The sequence below is a fragment of the Tripterygium wilfordii genome, chromosome 11 (genome assembly GCF_013401445.1).
Source record: "Tripterygium wilfordii isolate XIE 37 chromosome 11, ASM1340144v1, whole genome shotgun sequence".
Lineage (NCBI taxonomy): Eukaryota > Viridiplantae > Streptophyta > Magnoliopsida > Celastrales > Celastraceae > Tripterygium > Tripterygium wilfordii.
Genome location: NC_052242.1, coordinates 13,092,266 through 13,116,841, shown reverse-complemented (window position 1 = coordinate 13,116,841; position 24,576 = coordinate 13,092,266). Strand labels below are relative to the sequence as shown.

The following is a 24,576-nucleotide window of genomic DNA, read 5'->3' as shown; positions in this document are numbered from 1 at the left end:
GTTGTTTAAAAATGTTGGATGGAATTGCAGCAAAGAATTAGATGCTTAGTAGCAATCTCTACCTGTTGTGGCTTAACTGAATTTTACAACAGAAGACGGCAGTAGATGACATTAGGATTCCGTGTTTTTTGATGTTGCCCGTGTCATTGGGTAACAAGTGAATGAATATAGTTCTTTTGCGGGTGAAGGCTGGGAAGCCCCCTCATTCGTTTGAAGAAGTAGGTGCGTGAGGTGAGGAAGTGTGACATATTTGAATATTGTGACGAGATGAGAGTAAATTATGATATTTTTCAGGGATATTAATTAATTTTTGATGAATTTATTTACGTTAAAGTATAAATAAAATAATAAGATTGATTGAGGACAATTTTTGAGCCCGAAAATACAATCACGTTGTATCCAGATTGGAAGAGTTCTCCTTAACTTCAATTTCAAATGCACCGTTGATTACACTATTTTCTGTTCAAATAAGGTATGTTCAAGCCAAAAGTGGCGCGTTTAGCCCAATTGCAACCAAAGACTCTCCGAAGTTTAATATTGATGAAGTGGTCATTCGAACAAGTTTTTGTTCTTTGTATTAGGCTACTTCTAACATAATTTTAACGGAGAAGTTTTTGTTCTTTGTTTTAGGCCACTACTAACATAATTTTAACGGAGAATTGGAGTCGAAATTGAATTATGTTAACGGAGAATTGGAGTCGAAATTGAAGCCTCTGTTCCTAACAAGGGACCATAGTATGAGAAACTACCGCTTCAACCCGGAAGGGAGACTCTGACTGTTGAGTTAAAATTAACGTCCGCAACTGATATAGGGATATGAAACGACAAACCGACGGAACTTGACGACAGCATCAGCATATTCGCGCGCAGAGCTGTTACACTTGGCCACGCCAATTGATGCCTGGTGGCAACTTCAAGGCTTAAGCGAGAGGTACCGTTACTGTACAGAATCTGGGATCTACTTCTATACGCACCGTCTTATCTCTAAATGCTTCTTTACCACCCGTATTTGCTTCGCCATGACTGTTACTTCAGCTTGCTGTGCACTAATTTGTTTTGGTTTAATATAATAATAAATATCTTACCATCTCCCTCTCTTTTTCTCTCTCGCTTTGTTTGCAATTTGCGGACCTCGGAACCAGAATTCCTCTCCATCGGCCACTCTATTTGGTTCCGGAGATGCCATGTCTAGCGAGTATTAGTACAGCGCAATTCCGATGCTAATAGTGCTATCTCCATCGACGGGGATTCAGTTTGATAGAGAGAATTTAATTTATAGGATTCACGTCGTTTTTTGTTTTTGAAATTTTCTTCAATTTTGGAGCATACTCCACATGGCGTCTCCAGTCGGTCGTCTCGCTAGGCCTTGTAAGTCCACCGACTGATCATCCTGTTTCTTTGCTCTTTTTGTAATGTGTTTATGGTGTTTTTGAACTGTGTGTGTGAATTCGGAGTTTTCTCCCTTTTTTTGGATTTTTTAGGGTTTGAATTGTCGGTTACTAGTTATATTTTTTAGCTTTTCATTATTTCATTGTTTATTCACTCTGTTCTGTCTTAGCTATATGTTTATACTTGGTAATACTTCTGCATTAGTTTTAGTTTTACATCTGATTAGGCCTGATCCAGTCTTGGCTTCAATACAGGCTTTGAGGGGCCGTCCAGCAATGATGAAAGAAGAGAATCGAAATTGGATTTTGAGAACTCGGAGGATGACAAGAGAACTAGAATTGGGAATTTGAAGATGAAAGCCATGAAGGCTTCTAGTAAATTTAGACATTCTCTTAAGAGAAGAAGCAAGAAGAAACTTGAAGTTGGAGTATCTTCTGTTTCAATTGAGGATGTTAGGGATGCGGAGGAGTTGCAGGCTGTGGATGCATTTCAACAGGCCCTTATTTCAGACGATTTGCTTTCTGCCAAACATGATGATTATCATGTGTTGTTGAGGTTATATTCATTTCCTCAATCTCGAAATGGTTAGCTGAGACATATGTGCACTGGATTCAGAATCCACTTTTTTCTGTGATGTTTAATTATTTCATAATTCATGCATGTAATTTGAGGATTGACTACGGATTCGAGCCATAGCATATGGTTTCATAAAACCGTATTCCCGAGCCGACATCGAGGTGCCAAACCTTCCCGTCGATGTCCTTTGAACCCGGTACCAACAGGTATCGTACTCCCTAGGACAACGTTTTCTTTCATACCTTTCAACCAATCGATACAACTCCTGAGAGTGTTGGCCTTTTTTACAGATTTACATGTTAATTACATAATATATCATTGGATAATTCCATAGATAACCTTTTATCCTTCTATCTGAAAAAATTGGGATACCTCACACTCGAATCTCCTCCAATGTCCTTATTCACCCCATGCCTCTTTGGATTTATTTCAACTGTGGAGGGTACTCTTTGAATGGAATTTTATGAGCAGCACTTTTTGTGTATTTTGTGTCCCTAATTGTACTCCATTGTGAGCTTGAATTAGTTGTGTTGGAGTGTGCAGCATTTTTAATTGATTAGTTGATGAGTCACATTGTGCATTTGTTCTTAATTCTTGCAATTAGTTGGCTGATCTGCATTTTATCTGCTCTTAAATTACAGTACATTGGTGTTTCATCTTAGATCTGCATTTGATCGCTCCCAACCTTTCATATATGTACGAACCATAATATCCTAGATATCTTTTTCATATCAAAGATGAGATGCAGCTGATTCTTAGTATTGGTATCTCTGCACAGCTTTATGCTCAAGTATTTTCATTGCAGATTTTTGAAAGCTAGAAAATTTGATATTGAGAAAGCAAAGCATATGTGGGCAGCCATGATTCAATGGAGGAAAGATTTTGGAGCTGATACAATCTTGGAGGTAATTTCTTTAAATGGCTGATAAAACATTATCTGCCCATCTAAGTTTCTGTTTTTAGCAGTTCCTCTCCTTTTGCCAAGTTCGGCTCTAATATTTGATTTTTCCTGTCCACAAACATTCTGTCTCTGTTGGTGAATTTTGCTTCCATTGGGTTATATACTAAGTTAAAACTGCTTTCCTCTGTGAGATGTTGATAGTTTTCCTTTTCAGGATTTTGAGTTTAGTGAGTTGAATGAAGTGCTAAAGTACTACCCTCAAGGGTTCCATGGAGTTGATAAGGAGGGAAAACCGGTTTACATTGAGATTCTGGGAAAAATTGAGGCTAACAAGCTCATGCACGTAACAACTTTGGAAAAATATGTGCGATACCACGTACAGGGGATGGAACATTGTCTTGCAGTTAAGTTTCCAGCTTGCTCAGTTGCTGCTAAGAGGCACATAGATTCGACTACAACAATTTTGGATGTTCGCGGCGTGGTATGCAGTTAGGTTTTTTTTTTTTTCAAAGTGTTTTTCAAATCTCTATTTTACTTATTCGGGAACCCAAAATATTGGGAGGATATAGGATATTGTAATTTACTAATTTAATATTTAACTTTTTTTTTTCTGGACATCATTTATAATGAGGCTGAATAATTCCAGATTTAAATTTCTATCTTGCTCATTCTAAACAATCATTCTTTAGGGTCCACGAAACTTAACCAAGTCTGCCCGAGAGCTCATCATGCGATTGCAGAAAATTGACGGTGACAACTATCCTGAGGTATGTGGTGTTAAATTAGTGCATAAATGATAAACGATTCACCTTCTTATTAGCTTAAGCTCTTGATAAAAATGATATTTCAGATGCTATTGGAGTCCCTGACTAATGCCACATTCTGAGGATTCACATGTCTTTGAGATGTGATCAAATGTAACAAGTGTCAGGCCTTCTAATAGGTTCAGCCCAAACCACACATTAGGTCGAGTGTTTGAGTAGTATATAAAGAGAGACACATTTACGTACCATTAGCATATGCTTTTGAGATAAAGAACGTTTCACATGTGGCTGTGATTTTCAATTCTTAAAGTAGTTCCTTGCTCATCATATTCTTATGTGGTTTATTTACGTTTAAATTTTCTGCTTGACTATAACTGTACGAAATGCATATTGCAGACACTTTATCGCATGTTTATCATTAATGCTGGTCCTGGTTTTAGACTACTTTGGAACACTGTGAAATCCTTTCTTGATCCTACGACAGCTACCAAGATTCATGTAGGTTCTGTAAATTGTGAATTCATACTTTATTTACATGAATCAACTTATCTAATTTTAACAAATAGGTAGTGTAGCCACCAATTCTTAGTATTTTTCCTCAGGTCCTTGGTAACAGGTACCAGAAGAAATTACTGGAAATAATAGATTCAAGGTAGTGAATTTTCTGCTCAAGTACCCTTTTTTTTTTAAGTTGTATTGACTGTATCCTACTTATTTATCATGGGCTTGTTTAGTGAGTTGCCTGAATTTCTTGGTGGTTGCTGTACCTGTGCTGATGAAGGAGGTTGTATTAGATCTAATAAGGGTCCATGGAAAGATCCAAATATATTAAAGGTTTGGTATATTGATGTTTTTTGTTTTAATTGTTATACACCAACAATTGATCCTTTTGGGAGTGTAGTGTACATGATATGAACATCTATCTGCATTCAGATGGTTGATAATGGCGGAGCACGGTATTCTAGACAGATCGTTACAGTTTGTGACAATGATGGCAGGGTGATTGCTTGTGAGAAGCCGCACAATGCAATGGTATGGAGTGGCAAAGTTTTCATTGTCCTCTCACAAGCATGCAAATTTAATGTTGTTCTAGCAGTGTTCAGTTTCTTATTTCCTAATTGTAGACTTACTTTTGCTGACAGGGGAAAAGTAGTGACACATCTACTGCAGAGTCAGGATCCGAGGTCGAGGAACGTGCTTCTCCTAAACCAAATAAGAGCTATTTGGACCCAAGCTTGGTTCCTGTATGCGAAGAAGTGAGTATTTTTAAGGATAATAGGGCATCATTTTGGGATGAGGTTGAGTGAAAATGTTTGGCTGATAATTTATGAAGACGAAGTTGGATTTTCATGGGTTTTTGGATTGCATATGTTTTGATTACTTTTAAAGAGCAACATATTTTCCTTGAATGCAACCTGTTGTACATTTTCTTTTTGCTGTCCATATATGAACCTTTATGTGTTTCTTTTTCTGTAGACCATGGTGGAGTTTTAGAAATGTATGCCTTGTGGGTTGAGATTGATGCATTCATGGTTAAATCTCAAATAGGAATTTGAGAGTTTCTTCTTTGATGCTGACACCTGTCCACAGAATTCAGGGGGGAATAAAGTAATCCAGTCTAGATAAATTCTTTTGTAGTCTGAAAATACTTTCCGCTCCCCACTCATTGTGCTTAAATAATATATGGATAATTATTTTTGTTTTGCCCCATAGATTTCTCATCTGCTGTCGAAGTATTTGAACTTCTGAACACTATTTTCTTTTAGAATAGCATACAGGAAGCGAGGGTGGTTAGGCTCACGTTTTCCTGTGGTAAAATTTATCATAAATCCTAATGGCGTGCCTATTTCTGTACAGCCAAAAAGAATCCTTCCGAGGCATGTCTGCTTTTTGAGACTTAGATTTTACAAATGTGCATTATGTCCATGGCATGCTTACTTTAAGCCTTATATTTGACCTACTTTGCTGATATTTCGGTAAGGAATTATCATTTGATCTAAATTATGAGCGGACTGGAGATATGTTTTTCTATGGTTATGAGCAGTACGTGCTTTCATGCATGTTTCGGCCAATTTTTTCATTTATTATGTTTCTATTTTTGTGTATTGCACTGTTTCTATGATATGTTTCTATTCTTGAGTTCATGTGTCATGCACTCTGTAAGCTGAAGAAATGAGATATTGGCTTTTGAGCAGTTGAGCATGAATACAGATATAACCCCCTTGATCTTGAACTCATGTTCAATATGCTTGATGGTTATATAGGCTAGTATGGCTGGTAGGGGAAGCTCTCTGGTTGGCTTATCTGAGTATGATGAAAACATCCCCATGATTGACAAGACTGTTGATTTGGAATGGAAAAAACAAGTGCCTCTGAAGATTGAGGAGACGTGCACTTCCAGAGGTTAGCAAGTTTAACTCTCTCTGTTTGGTTCCTTCATGTATGACCTTGCTTTTATAGCATATTCCAAATTGAGAACAAATTTTAAATAGCAAATATCAAGTTATGAATCTGATCCCTCAAGTATTCTTATGAATCTTATCTGCTTGTAAGTTGAATAATGGTGCATTTCAAAGGATTTTCCATCATGGACTTTAATTGATGTTTTATTTTCTAATAAAAAATAACAAATATCATATGTGCTGTTTTGTGGGTGTGTGATGGTACAATATCATCGTGAGAAGTATTTGATGTCTCAAGACCCTGGTAAGGGGTATAGGGTTCTGCTATTTGGACAACTTTGTTCAAGAACCATATCCAGGCTTTGGACATTTGAGTCTCCTAGCTTGCTATGTTATTTTGAGACATATGATTCGTCTTGAGAGTTTAGTTTCATGACAGCATCAGTACTAGTGTTTGCAGTAATTTTATTATCCGGTATAATATTCCCATGATGTGATTCCGAACTATTGAATTATGTTGCAGAAACACCCTCTCTGATGAGCAGAGATGGTACTCCAAAGGGAATTTTTGTTCATGTTTGGGCTTTAGTAATGGGCTTCTTCATTAGCCTCTTTATTATCGCCCAATCGATGATGATATGGGTAATTAGGACACGTTCTGTGCCTGGAAACACCACCAACATGCCTGACCTGACTCTGGATATGAAGCCCAAGGAATGCTTCCCTGATGTCTGCTCATCTATCATTAAAAGGCTGCATGAACTTGAGGAGAAGGTTGATATGCTGCAGGCAAAGCCTTCTGAGATGCCTCGTGAGAAGGAGGAGTTGCTAAATGCTGCTGTTTATCGTGTGGATGCACTGGAAGCGGAGCTAATTTCTACTAAAAAGGTGATTTCTATCCAATTTTATATCATCCTCGTGGAAAATCATTTCTTTACCGCCTCTACTCATTTGAAAAGTAGCTGATATACCTGACTTAGAATATTGGAATTGTTAGAGACAAATTGCTCAAAAATGTAAATGTAATGGGATAAGGGTATTACATTGGATGTGCAGAAGCATAACCTATGAAACTTAGGTGACCTAGGGTAGGGAAGCTCCCATCAAGAATAAAATGCATAAAAGATTTTTGATGTGTGTAGCATTGAAATTTTATGCTCCAACATGAAAAATCGAGAAAGTTCAAGTAAGAAATGTACTTAAAAGGGAGAAAAAGAGAGGAGGATAATGAAGCCAATACAAGTGAGGGAAAAAATGACATGGACGATTGGACATTACTGGATTAGTGGAGAGCTACTGAAACAAACAGGAAAGGAAGGAGGATCCACATAGTGATCCCAAATAATTTGTTTCTCTGTATAAAATTCGATGAACCATTTCCAAAATATTTGGGAAAAGTCTTTGAGGATGATTAAATCCTTGCCAAACCATGTAGCAACAGTGACATCTGTTTTATAAGTTTATTTTTTTTACAGGCTCTGCATGAAGCCTTGATTAGGCAGGAAGAACTTCTTGCCTACATTGACAGAGTGGAGCGAGCCAAGTTGCAAGTATGTTGAAAAGATTATAGCTCTTCATGAATTCTTCAAAAGCAGAAGCAAAACTAAATTAATTTTCTGTTCTCATCATGTGAATCAATTTGTTTGCAGAAGAAGAAATGTTGCTGGTGAAGTGGAGATTAATGTACAGCACGAACTATACTACGGTATGCCCATTTTTGTTTCATCAATTTTATAATCCGTTCTTGTATATTTGAGCAGAACTTCAAACTTGGTTATTTGAGTATTTCAGAATACAAAATTCGGTACAATGTAAAATGAGAAATCCATGGCATTCTTCCAATTTGAGAAGTGCATAAGTTCTCTTCAAGGAAGCCGTCTCCTAGTGTAAAGTTGCTCCTGTATTAGAAAGACCAAATTATTGGTATGATTATGAAATAAATAACTAGAAAATTTAGTTTTAAATCGTTTAGGAGCTTTTTATTTACTAATCTATATCATCCCATAGATTCTTAATTCAGTAATTCAGAATTGATCAGTAGATAGAATTTAAAAGCACCTAGTTTGGAGATAGAACTATGTTGTTTTTATTCCCTAAGGTGCCTGACAGTTGGAATGGAGCCGCTTCAGTTCACATTAGCATGGTGGTTCCCCCAGTTGTTTGTGCTGTGAGAAGAAAGTCTTTCTTGAGATTGAATGTGTTTCTGATCAAAGAAACAGAGGTGAAATATGAGGTCTGGATATGTTAGCTCTACTTACTAGATTGAGGCATATTTCTCTGGTTTCATTAGTCCTAGTGTTCATAGACCAAAAACACTTCCAAACATTAAATTGCTTCTGAACTTGAAGATACAACAGTTCTTTATTACATCAATGTCTTGGTAAAGCATGCATTGGCAGAACAGCTTTAGGTAGCATAAAAGGAAAATTGAAGTAGAAGAAATACAAAACATGTAGACATGATGGAGATCCGATCCTTCTTAAGTACTAGGCATTGCAGCAAAATCCAGAGACTTCTTTCCTTCATGAGCATTTCCAAAGAAGTTGTTCATGTACTCTTGAAACACAAACTCTCTGTAATGAGCCACAGTACCATCTCTCTTCACCAACTCGGGCAGCGGCGCAATCTTCTCTGCTGGTTTAGGCATTGTGAATATAGGAATTGACACTCTAGCCTCTTTGCTTGTAGTACGAACTCTATGTTCAGCACTTCTGTATCTTCCATTGCTTAATATCTAGGAAAATTAAGTATGAAGAAACATGATACTAGCTCAATTTCTTATGTCTTAAGAAACAAACGAATGAAATATTTTTCTACTTGTGATTTTTTTTTTTCTAACCTGTAGTGTGTCACCAATGTTGATGACCAAAGCACCTGGAATAGGTGGGATCTCTACCCACTGGTCTGGAATTTCCAGATTGTCTTCAACCTTCACATACAAGCCACCAATCCCATCTTGCAGTAACACGGTTAGCGTGCCCATGTCGGAATGGCGCCCCACGCCGACTGTGAGGTCTGGACTAGGGCAAGCTGGATAGAAGTTCATGTTCACCATCTTAGAACCAATAAGTGCATCAATCTCTGAATCATCAAGTTTCACTTCAAGCTTTTCCAACAGTGCTTGTAACAGTTTCCTCACCATATTGATTGATGATCTCAAGTATTCGAGTGCTACATTCCTGCGGGAAAAAAACGAATCAGATAGTATTTCCATACTTGACCATTATGTGGTTTTTTTTTAACCGAATGACACCATATAAGGTTACTCTTTTGACATCCAATGTGGGCTTAAACTCGGACTGTCAAGATCCGTGCGTACAGAAGTTTTCTACTTGATAACGTGGTGAGTTAGGTCAAAGTCTAGCGTGTGGTCACAAAAGTATTGCTCTCAATGAAAATCGAGCTCAGTACCTTTTGATTTCCAAGTCCATACATTTTGACCCCATAGAGATTTACCACAAGGGCCATCACCCAAGTGGTTTTAACCTTTTGGGACTCTAATTAAGATGTGTATCCCAACAATCCCCTTTGTTTAATCAATTTTAGTGCTAATTCGTATGGACTACTGATCTTTAGCAAAATCGGCGCTAGGTAATTAATGTTTTTGAAGAATAAAAGGGATTAAGAGAATACTTACTTGCATTGGTTAGGCCAATGTTGAAGAGCTTCAACATCACCAGTATAGGCCATACTAAGATAGTCTTTCCACTCCAATGCTTTCTCTTTATCAGGAACAAAACTAGTCCCATACTTCACTAAAGGGCTAGGACTAACCCCTTTTAGATAAACCGCCTTCTTCTCCGGCGGCTGACCGAAGAATTCATGCGCAGCAGCCTTAAGCGACTCGAGCAGCTCCACCGGGACGCCATGGTTAACCACTTGGAAGAACCCAAGAGTCTCAGCAGCAGCAGCTATTTGGTTCACCACTTGGTCATGGTCAGGACCATCTAGCTTTGACAAGTCAATTGGTGGTAGCCCATGTGAATGTGCATTTTCCTTGTCAATACGCTCGTATGGTGGTTGTATGTATTGCTCTGGTACTTCTGAAATGCCTAATATGTCCACCATGCCTTTGACTCCATTGCCATCTTGAACAACAAAGTTAAACAGTGAGAAACTTGTGGCCATTTTTTGGGTGAAGAATGTGTAGTAGTGCAATTGGTGTGTGTACCTTGACAAGGCAATAAATGGTGTAAGAAAGTCGCATTAATTTATAGGTACTTTGTGTGGCCAACTACCAAGAGGCATGATTCATGAAGCATCAGGTAGGAATTAAAGAAACCGTTTTGTTAAAGGTATTCGTTAAGGTTAGAACATCATGTAACACCCCACCCGACTCAAGTGAACGAGACCAAAAGTTTCTGTTGTGTCCAGTTTGACAGTGTTGAGAGAGATTTTTGTTCCACATCACTCACTCAAGAAAAGATGTAAATGACAAAATATAATAGGCCTACGTACAAACTAGTAACAAACACTAGTGGTGTACCATGGAAGACAAAGATGTGCATGTCAATATTGATTGGTCCGAAGTGGACAAATTGTTATTAGTGCGAAGAGACATATTGTTACAATCCATAGGCGAATTTAGGTGATGCTCGACACTAGTTGACCTTGAGGTATGATAATTGATTAATGTGAAATTCAAGCAGAAACTGTTAATTTTCATGCTGTTTGGTTGGTACAATGTTTAATTTCTATTCAAAGCATAAAAACACCTCCTTTAGACTAGGCGGAATAACTATTCAGTATTCAACACTTCAAGTCGCTTTTGGGCTTGGCCCATGCCGCCACGCATGCAAAAGAAGTTTGGTGCATGATGGGCCTCTCAAGTGGCCCATGAAAAGCTACGTCAAGTATTCCTCTCTTCATACAGACAGTTCTGCTGTCGAGTCCCTCTGCACATTTCTTTCCCACTTTATAATTCTCAGGTAGGTTTGAATTTCGAATTTTAAGCCAGTCGGGGTGCAGTAGGACATGAGAATGAGCATATCCATCCGTCCCGGTCTTAGCAGTCCTTGTTACCACAACCCATCTATGAAGTTTAGCAGACCCACCAGTGTAACCTGCAAAACCAGAGGGCATGGCCTCAATTGATATTGATTGTTGCACTACTACAAATGAGAGATGAGTGTGTTTACCTTATCATCTCCCACGGACTCAAGAGATCCATCGATATCCTCAATCACTAATACAGACAGACTACCACTGTACCAGTACCAATCAAAGAGTCTCCTCAAATCTGAATCGCGTTGGACCTCCTTCAAGTCTAAATCATAAACGTCAAACTTGAGATGATATGCCACATAAAAAAGGAGAAAGAAGATCCTTACCAGTAGAATTCAGTACAAAGTGTATATTCCACAGCATTATTTTTTTTTTTTCTCTATAAACTTATAGTTTCATAAGGCTGCATAGTCAAAGCCTTGTCTGCTCCATCTTTCGTGTTTGCCTCTTCTGTATAGCATTTCAATATTTTCTTGTCTAAATTATAATAGTCTTCCATCTTCCTCAGAGGTTTCAAATCCAGGTCAATGAAATGTACCTATGACAAATCATAATTCGGTATCAATATGGAAGACGAGAGGATGTATCTTCTAGGCAAAGTGAACATGTAGCCATTAATATATTAAGCACGACAATAAGATAATCTATGGATTCAACATGCATTTCAAGGCAATAGATCATTAGAACGTCAGCAAACGAAACATTATCTACCCAACAACTGAACAGTCTACTGACTCTACTCATATTGGACTAGTTCACTAGTTATACAGTAAGAGTTTCAGTTATATTAACAGAGCCTATGTTCATTGTATGGCATAAATAGCATGTTTTGGCACTATTAGTGCTAGAACAAAGATATTGCTAGGAAAACTGAATTACCGCGCCAAAGCTAATCTTCATATGATACCGGTAATTTGACATCACGCATACAGGTTTAAATTCAGTATGGTAAAGGCAGGGCTGCATACCTTATAATCAAATGATTGCTTGGTTGATTCCAAGTAAACACAGTTATACGAAGATCCCAATTCCCCATCTACTCTAGGTCTAAAGCTGATCATCATACTGCAATCCTTTACAGTCACAGCTATCAAAAAGTCCTTCACAATCTTCAAGCTCTCATCCAAAGGAATGGAATGCAAGGAGGCGTATCTGTGTGGCAGTTCATCTTCACCCAGTTCTCCACATACCCGGCAAGGTTGAGAAATAATGTCATAATATGCATGTATTGCCCCTTCAATATCAAGATTATCAAGTTTCTGGGCTTCTAAGAGTCGATCCAGTACTCCAGAATTATAAACTGCCTCAGTAACAAGATGGATAAAACTCTCTGTGCGCATGCCATTACCTGCCTGAATGAGACATTTGAGTTGATTTTCAAATGCTTCCTCAGTACCGATATTAGTTTTGTTCGTGCCACCACCCAATCCCCCCAATATAAGTGAACCATTCAAAAATACACGAAAGTTGTTTTGAGGGGTGGCATAAAGAGCTTTAATGGCTTTTTGTATTCTGCCCTTGGAACCAGAGAAGAGATTCAGCGGATCATATTCACTAAGTTCTGATATCTGAAACATAATTTGGAAAATACTTGAGTCACACAGTAATCAGGAAAAAATCACACTAACATCAATGTGTAAGACCTGAGTAGCAAACACGACAGCCCCAGTATAAGTGGGAAGCAATAAAACAAAAGATTCAACTTCTAGGAAAAAATAGTGACAATAAGACTAAAGCGAAAGGAAGAGATATTACCTCATGTTGGCGCAACTTCAGGACTTGATGCATTTTAAAACGAGTGATGCTTCTTTTAATGGCATTTCTCTCAGCAATATATCTTGAAAAGGGGAGATATCCACATTTGGGCTATTTATGGTAACAAATTGAAGGAAAGCTATCATTTGAAAGAACACGAGGAAAGAAAAACACAAGAGGTTAAAAAACTATAGGAAAGCACCTTTATCTCCACAGATAGGAAGGGTTGACCTTTCAGAGTACCTGAAATAAGCAACATAAAATAAACTGCCAGTATTCATGTGATATTACAAAAACATAATCTACCATTCAACCATGTCATGAAAAAGTTAGGTCCTTGTCTCTAAGGATCAAACGAACTGTTCACCAAGTATATAACATGAGACAACAATACATCCCAGGATGCATAAGTGCTCAGTAACCAGAAAGGTCCCTTAGCATGAGCTTCCAGATATCATGAGGCATCCTGCTTACAAAGTAAGTCAAATTACCATGCTATGTGTTAATTGGCGAGTTTGCAACTTACAACATAAATGCTTTCCTTCCCCCCCACCCCCAAAATTCATAACAAAAAAACTTTCAACAGGCATTATGGTAGGATTACCACTAAGTTCTCCACCCCTGCTTCACAACTGTCCTTGCAGAAGATGTATAGTCATCCATGTAATAGTGTATGTTCATTTAAACATACCTACTAAAATATAATATTGGCCAAAAATGAAGCACAAGGAGATAGGGGCTTTACAGAGCCACTAACTCATATGAACATACATGGAGGGGGAAAAAGATAGAAACCTGAGTTCCTGAGAACCAAATTAAGGATGCAACCTTACTGTTGAACTAACATTATCATTCAACTCAATTATACTGGTTTTATGATGTTAAAACTAAAGTTACAAGCGCAGAAAAGTTTTCATATACTTGAAAATGCAATATGGACCATGACGGTGCCAAAATGATAATGATATGAACATTACCAAGAGGAAAGAGGGAATGGTCAGACATAAGAAGCGTGGAATCACGACTCATATCAACCCGGGCAGCATCAACTCGCCAAGCAGGACGCTGAAAAATCACATTCTTTTCAATTGATTCAAGAAATTCCCTAGATACAAGAATACGGATCTGCCAGGAACCAAACAAGCAAACATCAACAATGCCAATTATAATGTTACATTTGAAAATGTTAGCAAATAAACTGTAAGTGAGAAATTTCCAAAAAAAAAGAAGAAGAATGGTTCCAAAATTCCAAAAAGAAAAAGAATGGTTCCAAAATTCCAAATAGGAAAAGGCATTACTAAATAATTTATTTTCCTTTCTCCTGTTCTCTAATATGTCTTGATACCAACAATAGAATATGGCCTCCTTTTACAATGTAACCCAGAAAAGAGCATCGTCAGACCGCTCAGGGAGATACTTGTCACCCTCTAGTATAATTATCAAGCAAACTAATTAGACACTCAACACTACTGAAAGCTATCTGATTTGGCCGCCCCAGTACATTAGATATTCATTAAAAAATGCAACAAAAAAAAATTCTCCAAATCAATGCATTGAACAAATCCAGCAATAGTAAGGTTGTCAGCGTGTCTATGATTGCTTAGAAAGTCTTGCAATTGAAGTGGGAAGTCTATTACAAATGATCCTATTACCAATAATACAGATCTCATTATGTTATTTCTGTTTCTCGCCAAGGATCACTTTACCGAGCTTGCTGTAAATGTGACAATGAGAATGACTAACTCCTTCTAATAGCAATACTTGTGGAACATATCCAACATAAATAGCTACAATGAATAATATCAGAGTACATAAAATTCAATCATACCCCAGGATCGACATGTTTGGGACCTAATAAAGGACTGATAACATGCTGCACATATACTTGCTCCATAATTTCTTTAGTAGGAGATGATATAAGCTCTCCAGCATCTTTCCATAGAAGTCGTTCCTCCACCGTTAAACTCGACGGACTCTTGGGCCTTTCAGACTTTTTCCTCCGATGACCATGACTTTTCTCCCTTTTTTCCTTCTGCACCCGCATCACTTTCCCAACCTTACAAACAGGTACACAAAGATTGACATTAAAAACTACACTTTGCATCAAAAATCTTAATTTAAAATCTCCAACAAACAAACAAACAAAATGAGAGGGCGTACAAAAGCTGGAGAGGATCCGCAGTATGCAAGGACAAGATTAGCACCCCCCTCACCTCTGTAAACCCAATCAGCTGCATCCTTTTCTTGTAAAACCACTTCCATCTGGTGAATTCTTAGATTCATTCAACATCCTTACATATCCAACAGTTATAAAGCAACAGAAAGTGAACTGTTTTATTAAAGTAATAGAATTTTTCAGAATAAACCGTTTAAAAGATCTGCCTTTATTAAAATAACCATGGAAAGTGAAGTCAAAAGACGAGAGGAATACTGTGATAGAATGTCTAAAAAGAAAAGCTAAAATATATCTGAATACCTTATCTGATTAAAAAAATTCGATCTTTTGGTTGGAGGAGAAACTGAAGAGAAACGCAGCAGAATATCCAAAAGTACCCAATTGCGTAACAAAAACGCGTTATGTCTTGCTTGCAATCAATGGAGACTTTGTGGAACTTGGACGAAACGCAATTTAATTGCAGATTGAAGAAAGGAGGAGAACACTTCAGTATAATTAAATCAAAATGGGTTGTCTCGCAGCTGGTTCTCTGTTGACTGAAGAACAAATTGTTTATTTGGCGACTACCTTTGCACTATCGCATTCGAGGTGGTTTTAATAGCTAGGGATCAGAGAGCACTCGACGTCATACATTAGTATAGAGTCATGATCAGACAAGGAACCTTACACCATACCGATACGTGTTACCATCATTGGAGCAATTCATCGAGCACCTGGCAGGCACCCCTCAAGTGCGTGTCAAGCTGTAAATTTTACGAAAAACCCTAAAACCCCTCAGAACCTAATGCGAACATGGAAAAAGAGGACGTCGAGAGACCAAGTCACGCGGTCCACGACGATGAGAACGCAAAGATTCGCCGTTTTGGGCCAATCCCACTTTAGTGGGCTGGATATTTTGCATAACAGTATTACAAAATGGACTAGATACCGGCATATTCATAGTAATTGGGCCCGTTTGACTACTAAATTGAATTGGGCCACTTCAGAAGCCCAGACCAACTTAGGCGGCTCGCGACCACAATACAATGGACGTAAATAATTCTAAATAGATAATTTGAATAATTACTATAACATAAAAACATTGTCTCTTACTCTCTTAGACTCTTGAAAATTCATACAGCTGATTGTATTAAGTTATCCAATAAATTAACTAATTAAGACCCATAGACACTCGGATCGTCTTAGTGTTTATGTTTTTTTTGCTTTTTTAATTCTCTTTGTTGTACTCCATCTTTATGGACAGTATTACACTAGACATTGCTGGATGACCGCCAAATGATTCCGTACTCCATCGTTCTACACCAGATAACAAAAATTGAACAAAAAAACAACACATATATTATAATTTGGATCTACTGCAATGATCTTGGTTTTTCCTTTAACAAGATATGTCGATCTCCCTAAAATACGAAAATCTCATCACTATAAAACCAAACATATGTCACCGAAGCACACCAGAAACACCGATGATTGATTGCTAGTTTTGTTGTTGGAAATTATTAAAGCTCAACTACTTTCTCTACTGTTAATGATTTTTCTTTCTTGTACATAGAAGTCATAGGTTGCAAAATATCCATACAAGTCCCTTTCATTATTTTATGACACATCTAAATGCCTAGCAATTCAATAATGGTGTCTTGGAAAGGTAGATGTATTAGACACCATACATGATGTTGTCCGGCGTACGTAGATGTATTAGACACCATACATGATGTTGTCCGGCATTATATATGCATTTGATGATGCAATAAATGTGTCCCATCTACCCATAGAATGATTGAGTGCTTGAGGACCCTAGCTAGAGTATGGATTGGTAAAACATAACTGTTGTTTACTAAACATGTACCTTGTCTAGAACCCAAGAAAAGAAACCTTGCAAAATCTTTAGTCAACATAAAAATATTTAAAAAGAACAAATCTAGATTGAGAAATGGCATATCAAATCAGTGGAAGGAGGAGGAAGAGGTGGGGAGGAGGAATTTTAGTGCAAGCAAGTATTAAATTCAATCAACATTTGGGATCAAACCAACATTTTAATGCAATCAAGTATTAAACCAAATTGGGGGAGGAGGAGGAGAGGTCCGGAGCACACCAGATCTAGATTGAAGAGTACTCGTCTCTTGCTTTAAAAAAAAAAGCCAGTATTTTTGAGATTCATTTTAAGGCAAGCAAGGTACTATTTTGTGAGGAATGATGAAGAAGGAAGGTACTATTTTCTAACTCAAGTAACCGTTCAACTACTTTGATATCATCAATAAGTCGTAGGGTATTAATATGAAGAGTTAAACTGATATCTCCACGTAGAAAGATTCATTTCAGTAATTTTTATCAAACCCAAATACATATTGTATGAGTTTTGGTGTATGGACATAACTTTTTATTTGTCGAGAGTTCGATTCTAAATTGTCGCATCCATTTTCAAGTACTTCACTTTGAGCCTTGACCCAATTAACATGTCACACAGATTTGCGGGTGCTTAGCCCGACCCAAGTTTGGGCTTAGTGAAATGTCAACAAACGCACGTTTGCCGAGTTGTTATCACTTTCAAATTTGAAAAGAAAAATGTGCAACGTACTGATGTACCCTAACATTTTAACAACCATTAGACCTTATAGTCGGCAGGGAATTTCAGAGTTTTCTGCCCCAACTTTTAGTCGGTGCCTGACGAATTGAAACAAGTGGAGAATTATTGGAGTTGGCCAATAAGATTAAGCCCCAATAAATGTGACGATGATATGTGTGGTTGACAATTGAGATTCCACAATTTTTTTTTGAATTTGTCATATATTACCTAAATAAGCTTTTAATCACTTAAACATGTCTTATTTTGACTCATATATATAAACATATACTATGATATTTTAACACGATTAGATACAAAAATCTTGGAACCAATAATAAACTTAAGCATGCTTGTTCCATTAGTTTAACAATGAGTCTCAAACTTGCACGGTTGATATTCATTAATTATGGTTCACATGTTATAAAACCAAATAATTCAAATAATCTATAGATACTCTCTTTTTCTTTAACCGAGAATGACAACATATAAGTTGGCTCTTTGGACATTCGATATGGGCCTAAACTCAGGCTGTCAGGCCCTCCCACACAGAAGTTTCACATCTGATGACAGGAGAAGTTGGGTTAAATCCCAACGGGTGGCTATAAGAATATTGCTTCCGCCTTTCAGTGGGAATCAAACTCGTGACCTTCCGAATCCATAAGAGTTTACCCCAAATAGGTTCACCAACTAAACTATCACCCATGATTCACCACATTATTGTCTTCATATAATTCGGATACAAAAAATTCTTTAGAAAAACAACATATTTGACTTTATAAACATATTCTTGTTCTTCTATCCACACCATTGCCGACCACATGCATGACAATCTCGTACAATTATTATTCTTGTGAAAAGCTATATGTAGTTTGCCAGTTACTTCATTTATACATGTGCAACACGTTCTCTGCACCACTCCTATATATATATGTGTGTGTGTGCGTGTGTGTGTATAGGCTCCAAGACATTCTTAATTTGCTTTATGTAACAAAGACGTTTTGGATACAAGAGACTAAGCAAGAGTGTTAAAAGACATGGAAGTCATGCAAGTACTTCACATGAACAAAGGAAATGGTGAAACTAGTTATGCCCAAAACTCCAAAGTTCAGGTATACATACATACATACATATATATATATATGTGTATTAATTCACTTATTAATTCCCTAATCCTTCAAATAATCAGTTTAATACTTTTTAATTACTGTGTTTTTGTAGGGCAAGATACTATCAATTGCAAAGCCAGTGATGGAGGAAGCGCTAGTAGAGATGTTGAGCACAAATTACATACCGGAAAGCATGGGAATTGCAGACCTGGGTTGCTCCTCTGGACCCAATACCTTGTTAGTTATCTCCGAAATACTAGACATTGTTTGTGCCAAATGCCGGAATCTTGGCCGGCCGGCCCCGGAATTCAGGGTGTCCTTGAACGATCTTCCTACCAATGACTTCAACTCTATTTTTGCATCACTACCAGCATTTTACAACAAACTGAACCTCGACAAGGGTTCCGGGTTTGGACCGTGCTTTGTATCCGGTATTGCAGGTTCTTTCTATGGTAGATTGTTCCCTTCCAAGAGCCTTCACTTTTTGCACTCCTCTTCCAGTCTCCACTGGCTCTCCCAGGTAAGAACAGTACTCTATGGAATTCCTGAGTTGGCTCATGCCAAGCTGTCAAAACTCAAATCCCACATCAATCTGACATAGTCCAGTCAAGTAGCTTATAAATAAAGCTCGGTTTTTCTCGCATTGAATATGTATTTTTTGGGCCTAAGTACGGCCATTAAGAATAAATTCGTGCGGACCCATGACCTAAAGCGAACAATATATTTAAGTTGTTTTTCGGCTTGAACAAAAATGTATAGACGTTTTGGTACATGAAGAGAATTTTGATGGAAAATTTTTGCAGGTGCCAGCGGGATTAATGACTAGTGAAGGTGCTAAGAACAAAGGAAAGATGTACATATCAAAGAGCAGTCCACAGTGTGTGCTGGATGAGTACTCTTCACAATTCCAGAAAGACTTCTCACTGTTTTTAAGATCACGTGCAGAGGAAACAGTACAAGGAGGTCGCATGGCTTTATCTTTCATGGGCAGGAGAACCATTGATCCAACTACAGAAGAGAGTTGCCATCATTGGGAACTCCTGTCACGTGCACTAATGTCCATGGTTTCAGAGGTAGATTACAATGCAACAATCTTACAAATCTCATTCTTTTTTTTTGTCTCAGTTATCCCAAATGCTGAAATGAATGCACATTATTTCATATAGATCATGTGGGATATGTGGGACCCACGATTTCTCAGGAATCATAGACATTCATCTCAGCATTTGGGATAGTTGGGATAAAAAATACTGGAATCCTTAGATTACGATATATGTGAAACCGAAATGATAAATGTCATAGCAATTGGGTATCCCACTTATCCCATCTCCTGAGTTATATGCACAAGATCAAAGTGAATTCCTAGATTTTACATGTCCCACATGATGCACATACAATCCTTGTGCGTATACAACTCATCTGCTAGGTTAACTGGAATATCAGCCGTGGGGATCCCTATTATAACTGTATATGAAAAGGCGCAAACGACATGCATGACATGGATCTTACTGTTGCGTTTGCAGGGTCTAGTGGAAGAAGAAAAGTTAGATTCCTTCAACACCCCATACTATGCTCCTTGTCCTGAAGAGTTGGAATTGGAAATACAACGAGAAGGTTCATTCTTTGTTGACCGTCTTGAAGCCTTTGAAGTTGATTGGGATGGAGGAGTAGTCGACAATGATATTGGAGGAGGAGGAGATGAGACCACATTTTGTACAATAACAATGGGAGATCGAGTCGCCAAGACCATCAGAGCAGTTGTGGAGTCGATGCTCGAAGCACATTTTGGAGGTGAGATTATGGACGATCTGTTTAGGAGGTTTGCGGTGTTGGTTGACGATCACTTTTCAAAGGCCTCAACCAAGTACATCAATTTGGCCATTTCCCTAATTAAGAAGCCCAACGATATGATCACCCATTGTAATATATAATATATATATGTGTGGTAAGCAATCTAGCTACTTCTACAGGTACAACGACCTTCCAGCTCAAGTTAAAGGTATGATACACATTGACTCGATAGGGGTCCCTGCCATGAGACAGATTAACTGCTAATGTTCTATCTTTGGGCTATTGTCTGCCCTTTTGGTTTGCTATTGTTATGGTTTGTTCTTTTCCTTCTTGGTGCTTGTTTTCTTGTTCTTTTTGTCCATGGATTAGGTTTAGTCCCCCTATTGTGAGCCAACGGAGAAGGGCTATTTTTCTCCTCCTTATGAAATAAAATTTCTGGTTTCTTAAAAAAAAATAATATATATATATATATATATCTGTGTGTGTGTGTGTGATGAATTAAGTTTACATTTGTAACACAAATATGCTCTTCTAGACTTAATTTCTTTTAAGTAAACCATGCAAAGTACAATTAATAGAAAGTTTGGGAACTTCTAGAATTTTCATTGAAATTTGTGGCTGTAATTCCATATGTATTATACCTATTTCATTAGGAATGATACTATTGCAACCCCAAACAGTTGGCCGAGTTGGTTCTTGAAATGTCATCTACATCCATAGGTTCTACATTCAAAATCTCGTACAAACACTTTGCAGTCATATCCCCTGATAAAATGGCAATGATTTATCCTGATCTCGTGTAAAGACGCTTTCAAGAGTGCTAGGTCCAAGGAAAAAACACCAATTACGAAATTAGAGTCTTTGTAGGGGACTGGGGTTGTCATTATTTTAGCTGGAATTACCCCCAAATTTTATTTTTTTAGTTCTTTGTGTTATTGAGTATTTTAGTTATTATAATGTTAGAATATAGGTAATTTTGGAAAAAAATCTTAAATCCTAAACTCTACACTAAAATTCTAAATCTTAAACTCTAAACCTTAAATCATAAACTCTAATCCCTAAATCTTAAACCATAAACACTAAATCATAACTTCTAAGTCCTAAATCTAATTTTAAAAAAAAATTTGGGGATTTGGGGGTAATTACAACTAGAGAAATTTTATTTACACCAGAGAATCTACTAAGTTTACACTTTACACAATTTTTTTATTTACATATATATATATCCCTATTTGGAATGACAAATATATTCTTTGTTAGAAATAAATATTAAATACGTATTTGCGCATTGCATTAGAAACTTATAAGACCACACACGAATTCTTTATAAAAATAAAATTTTACATCTCCATTACATTACATAATTCTGAACATTTACAAAACTTATGGAAATTACGTGCAGGCTTTTAGTTATCATCTCCATTGCATTACAGTCAGAGAGCAGAAAATCTTCAAATATATATATATAACATAAAGATGATCGTACGTGTATAATTGTGGTGAATAAAAGGTGAAATTTGATGGCAAACAATTTTTTTTTTTTTGATAGGCAAACAATTATAAGTTCCGGTTCAGGTTCACCTGCTTTGGCAAGAATATTTACAAAATGTACAACAAAAAAGATATCCGTCCTAACACATTTATTTGAGAATGAAAATTAGAGTGTATGTGATAGACTCCACATACACTTTGAATGTTATCCACACACCTCATCCCAATTACTACGACAACTAGCACTTCTAAATGTACAAACTTACGGATCTGTTACAAATTCCAAGTGTGTTAGTGAAGAGACAAAAACATATATGTTGTCCAAGCCCTTGGATACAGAGCATGGTATCTATACCTCTCCTCGTTCAGATTCTAGTCCCAAGATTAAATTCCACTAACAGTACTAGTTTCTCTGCACAAAGATGCACAGTTAGAGCATCCACAGTAGTATAATATAATACAACACTTCAAAATCGTTATCTCTCTTCTCCTCTCTCCTATGTGGCACAATTTAATTGGATGAGTGGATCCCATAATAAACACCATTCATCAACACTCCATAAATTTCAACACTCTATATTCATTTTCTCTATTTTCTCTCTCTTCCTTTTCATCATCTCTCTCTTCCTTTTCCTCTTCTCTCTCTTCCTTTTCATCACCTCTCTCTTTCTTTTAATCTTCTCTTTCTTCCTTTTCATCACTTTTCTCTTCATTTTCATCATCTCTCTTCACTATTCATCAGCTATATATATACTCTAACTCTCAAGTATCATTTTTCCACAACTAAATTTTCAAGTGTCATTTTTCACCCATTGTGTGCATGTAGCGCTATATTTATCAAAAAGGTAGCATTTCAAATACTTGAAATACACTCCATTATATCCATTGTGAGAGTATAACACTATATTTATCCAAAAAGTATTGTTAACAATGTTAAATATAACACCATTGTGAATGCTCTTAGCTGAGTAAGTTTTGATTGGATTCAATGGCTTTAAGACAAATAATGGTTAATAGACAAATATGGCTTTTACTTGGACGTTGACAGCTGCATGGTGCTGTGGTCGGACACGAGATGTTCTGTAGCTGGTGGACGTCTGTTTGTCGGTCAAGTACTCAAGTGTTATGTGGTTCAAAATTATTGTGGACGAGGGCAATTCAAATCGGGCATGAATGTCGATTTGATAAGTGAGTTTGGTGGTTGATAATATATTAGTGGGTGTGTAAACTTAATACTTTATTAATCATAATTTTATAAATGAAGAATAGTTTAGGTTATCGATTAAATATTTATTGTAAACTTATGAAATATGGAGATAAATTTATAGGGTTAAAATACGTTGTGTAAACTTAATAATTTATGTGGTGTAAATAAAATTTCTCTTACAGTTAATTACCACTAAAGTAATTACAACCCCACTATTTCCTTTTTAGGCCCGGATTCCAAGACTAATTTGCTCCCTCAACCGTACGCGTGTCACTAATTAATTTGTATATCATCTTGATCTCTTGTATCAAAAACTCATACTAAAGAGCGAGAGCAACCACAATGGTCGCTATTTATTGAGGGCATGAGTTCCAAAAAATGATATTTTAATGGGCCATTAAAAATTTACATGCTCCAACAATGCCAATATGTTTTGCCTCATTTTGTTGTGGCATGGATGTGAGCATGACAACACGCACACATACATTAATTTACACAAAAATTAATATTAGGTTTCACCTTTATTACATAAAAAATTAAACTAGTTAATTTATACTATTATACCAATATATTTTGTTGGCCCAGCTATATCAACAAAATATATATCCCAATGCATTTTGTTGATTCAGCAAAAAGAAAAATACCATTGCAAGTGCCATAAAGAACACTAATTATGCCATGAACATGATGATGATGAAGATAATACACCATATATTCTGTCAAATAATATTTGCACGACTCAACCCAAAATGCTTCTTCTCTATTAATGCCTCAAGCATATCCCTGCCTTTGTTTCTACGCAGTGCTTTGTTCCTTCTTTTTTTTTGTTGATAAGCCGCAGACTGCACATATATTCAACGTGCTTGTTTTCTTGTTCGCTAATTTTGATATGTCAAATATTGTAATTTGAATATGCTAAGGAATCTCCATCAAACATCAACGGCTTATATTCTTCCACGAAGTTGACGATTACCTAAAGATTAATGGTAGGCCCACTCGTCTAAATCAGCTTTAGATTCTCCAACTAAGGCCTGTCGTCAAAGCCCATTTTATGCAGTATTCTGGGCCCCCATGAGCTCCAAACTCCAAAGGCTTGATGGGCTATGGAAGTAAGGCCACTGATAGTTAGGATTCCAAACTTGGTCAGAGCCCATTAAGGATATTGATATATTGAAACAAAATTGGAGCTTATTCGGGTGGATAGGATTGATAATTTTTTTTTTTTTGATAGGCAGGATTGATAATCAATCGATCAATAAATTGGTTGTTAGCGTTACAAACGTTGTTGATTATTTATACAGTGGTCAGAAATCATCTCAGCCCATTTCAGCACTCTATCGCCCATTGACTGGTATCAATCGTACGATTGTTAGAATCAAGCCCTTGTTACATCATGTCATGCATATTGACCTCGGCTTCTCATCACTCTGGCTTTGACCTCAACCTCCCAT

The 24,576-nt window shown here is 37.1% G+C and overlaps 4 protein-coding genes across 14 annotated transcripts; 2 read left to right on the top strand and 2 right to left on the bottom strand.

Annotated features, from left to right (window-relative positions):
- Positions 1 to 757: 757 nt before the first annotated feature.
- Positions 758 to 9,015, top strand: LOC120009219 (phosphatidylinositol/phosphatidylcholine transfer protein SFH6-like). 6 transcript variants are annotated; one of them, XM_038859694.1, is made up of 15 exons: positions 758 to 931; positions 1,143 to 1,368; positions 1,644 to 1,944; positions 2,771 to 2,870; positions 3,081 to 3,347; positions 3,556 to 3,633; positions 4,027 to 4,128; positions 4,233 to 4,282; positions 4,365 to 4,464; positions 4,564 to 4,662; positions 4,773 to 4,886; positions 5,895 to 6,033; positions 6,556 to 6,920; positions 7,508 to 7,582; positions 7,682 to 7,789. In XM_038859694.1, the coding sequence occupies exons 2-15, from the start codon at positions 1,335 to 1,337 to the stop codon at positions 7,700 to 7,702; spliced, it is 1,845 nt and encodes a 614-aa protein (XP_038715622.1). In that variant the 5' UTR covers positions 758 to 931; positions 1,143 to 1,334; the 3' UTR covers positions 7,703 to 7,789. The 6 variants fall into 6 exon arrangements, with proteins under 6 accessions (XP_038715622.1, XP_038715625.1, XP_038715623.1 ...); XM_038859695.1 differs by lacking the exon at positions 758 to 931 and adding an exon at positions 8,878 to 9,015 and having other exon boundaries at positions 972 to 1,368; positions 7,682 to 7,737; XM_038859696.1 differs by lacking the exon at positions 758 to 931 and adding an exon at positions 7,824 to 8,249 and having other exon boundaries at positions 972 to 1,368; positions 7,682 to 7,737.
- LOC120009221 (scopoletin 8-hydroxylase) lies at positions 8,375 to 10,182 on the bottom strand. The gene is made up of 3 exons (XM_038859699.1): positions 9,670 to 10,182; positions 8,872 to 9,211; positions 8,375 to 8,766 (listed from the first exon to the last, which is right to left on the bottom strand). Exons 1-3 carry the CDS (start codon positions 10,158 to 10,160, stop codon positions 8,512 to 8,514), a joined length of 1,086 nt encoding a protein of 361 aa, XP_038715627.1. The 5' UTR covers positions 10,161 to 10,182; the 3' UTR covers positions 8,375 to 8,511.
- A 461-nt stretch (positions 10,183 to 10,643) lies between these two features.
- On the bottom strand, positions 10,644 to 15,792 carry LOC120009658 (inositol-pentakisphosphate 2-kinase-like). Of its 6 annotated transcripts, none has more exons than XM_038860321.1 (9): positions 15,268 to 15,792; positions 14,952 to 15,082; positions 14,620 to 14,847; positions 13,769 to 13,916; positions 12,994 to 13,034; positions 12,792 to 12,902; positions 12,005 to 12,604; positions 11,171 to 11,574; positions 10,644 to 11,095 (listed from the first exon to the last, which is right to left on the bottom strand). In XM_038860321.1, exons 2-8 carry the CDS (start codon positions 15,072 to 15,074, stop codon positions 11,416 to 11,418), a joined length of 1,410 nt encoding a protein of 469 aa, XP_038716249.1. In that variant the 5' UTR covers positions 15,075 to 15,082; positions 15,268 to 15,792; the 3' UTR covers positions 10,644 to 11,095; positions 11,171 to 11,415. The 6 variants fall into 6 exon arrangements, with proteins under 6 accessions (XP_038716249.1, XP_038716253.1, XP_038716252.1 ...); XM_038860325.1 differs by having other exon boundaries at positions 14,952 to 15,063; XM_038860324.1 differs by having other exon boundaries at positions 14,952 to 15,053; positions 15,268 to 15,791.
- Positions 15,793 to 18,472: 2,680 nt separating this feature from the next.
- On the top strand, positions 18,473 to 20,871 carry LOC120009141 (jasmonate O-methyltransferase). Its single transcript, XM_038859601.1, has 4 exons — positions 18,473 to 18,639; positions 18,749 to 19,156; positions 19,440 to 19,709; positions 20,160 to 20,871. The coding sequence occupies exons 1-4, from the start codon at positions 18,565 to 18,567 to the stop codon at positions 20,565 to 20,567; spliced, it is 1,161 nt and encodes a 386-aa protein (XP_038715529.1). The 5' UTR covers positions 18,473 to 18,564; the 3' UTR covers positions 20,568 to 20,871.
- Positions 20,872 to 24,576: the final 3,705 nt, after the last annotated feature.

Excerpts from the sequence above, each read along its gene's own strand:
- LOC120009219 (XM_038859695.1), top strand. The coding sequence starts at position 1,335 with ATGGCGTCTCCAGTCGGTCGTCTCGCTAGGCCTT. Across the intron at positions 2,871-3,080 it reads GAGCTGATACAATCTTGGAG|GATTTTGAGTTTAGTGAGTT; the intron begins GTAATTTCTTTA and ends TTTCCTTTTCAG. Across the intron at positions 6,921-7,507 it reads AGCTAATTTCTACTAAAAAG|GCTCTGCATGAAGCCTTGAT; the intron begins GTGATTTCTATC and ends TTTTTTTTACAG.
- LOC120009221 (XM_038859699.1), bottom strand. The coding sequence starts at position 10,160 with ATGGCCACAAGTTTCTCACTGTTTAACTTTGTTGTTCAAGATGGCAAT. Across the intron at positions 9,212-9,669 it reads CATTGGCCTAACCAATGCAA|GAATGTAGCACTCGAATACT; the intron begins GTAAGTATTCTC and ends TTTTTCCCGCAG. Across the intron at positions 8,767-8,871 it reads ACATTGGTGACACACTACAG|ATATTAAGCAATGGAAGATA; the intron begins GTTAGAAAAAAA and ends TAATTTTCCTAG.
- LOC120009658 (XM_038860321.1), bottom strand. The coding sequence starts at position 15,074 with ATGAATCTAAGAATTCACCAGATGGAAGTGGTTTTACAAGAAAAGGAT. Across the intron at positions 13,035-13,768 it reads CCATTCCCTCTTTCCTCTTG|GTACTCTGAAAGGTCAACCC; the intron begins GTAATGTTCATA and ends TGCTTATTTCAG. Across the intron at positions 12,903-12,993 it reads TCCTATCTGTGGAGATAAAG|CCCAAATGTGGATATCTCCC; the intron begins GTGCTTTCCTAT and ends TACCATAAATAG.
- LOC120009141 (XM_038859601.1), top strand. The coding sequence starts at position 18,565 with ATGGAAGTCATGCAAGTACTTCACATGAACAAAGGAAATGGTGAAACT. Across the intron at positions 18,640-18,748 it reads CCCAAAACTCCAAAGTTCAG|GGCAAGATACTATCAATTGC; the intron begins GTATACATACAT and ends GTGTTTTTGTAG. Across the intron at positions 19,157-19,439 it reads GTCTCCACTGGCTCTCCCAG|GTGCCAGCGGGATTAATGAC; the intron begins GTAAGAACAGTA and ends AAATTTTTGCAG.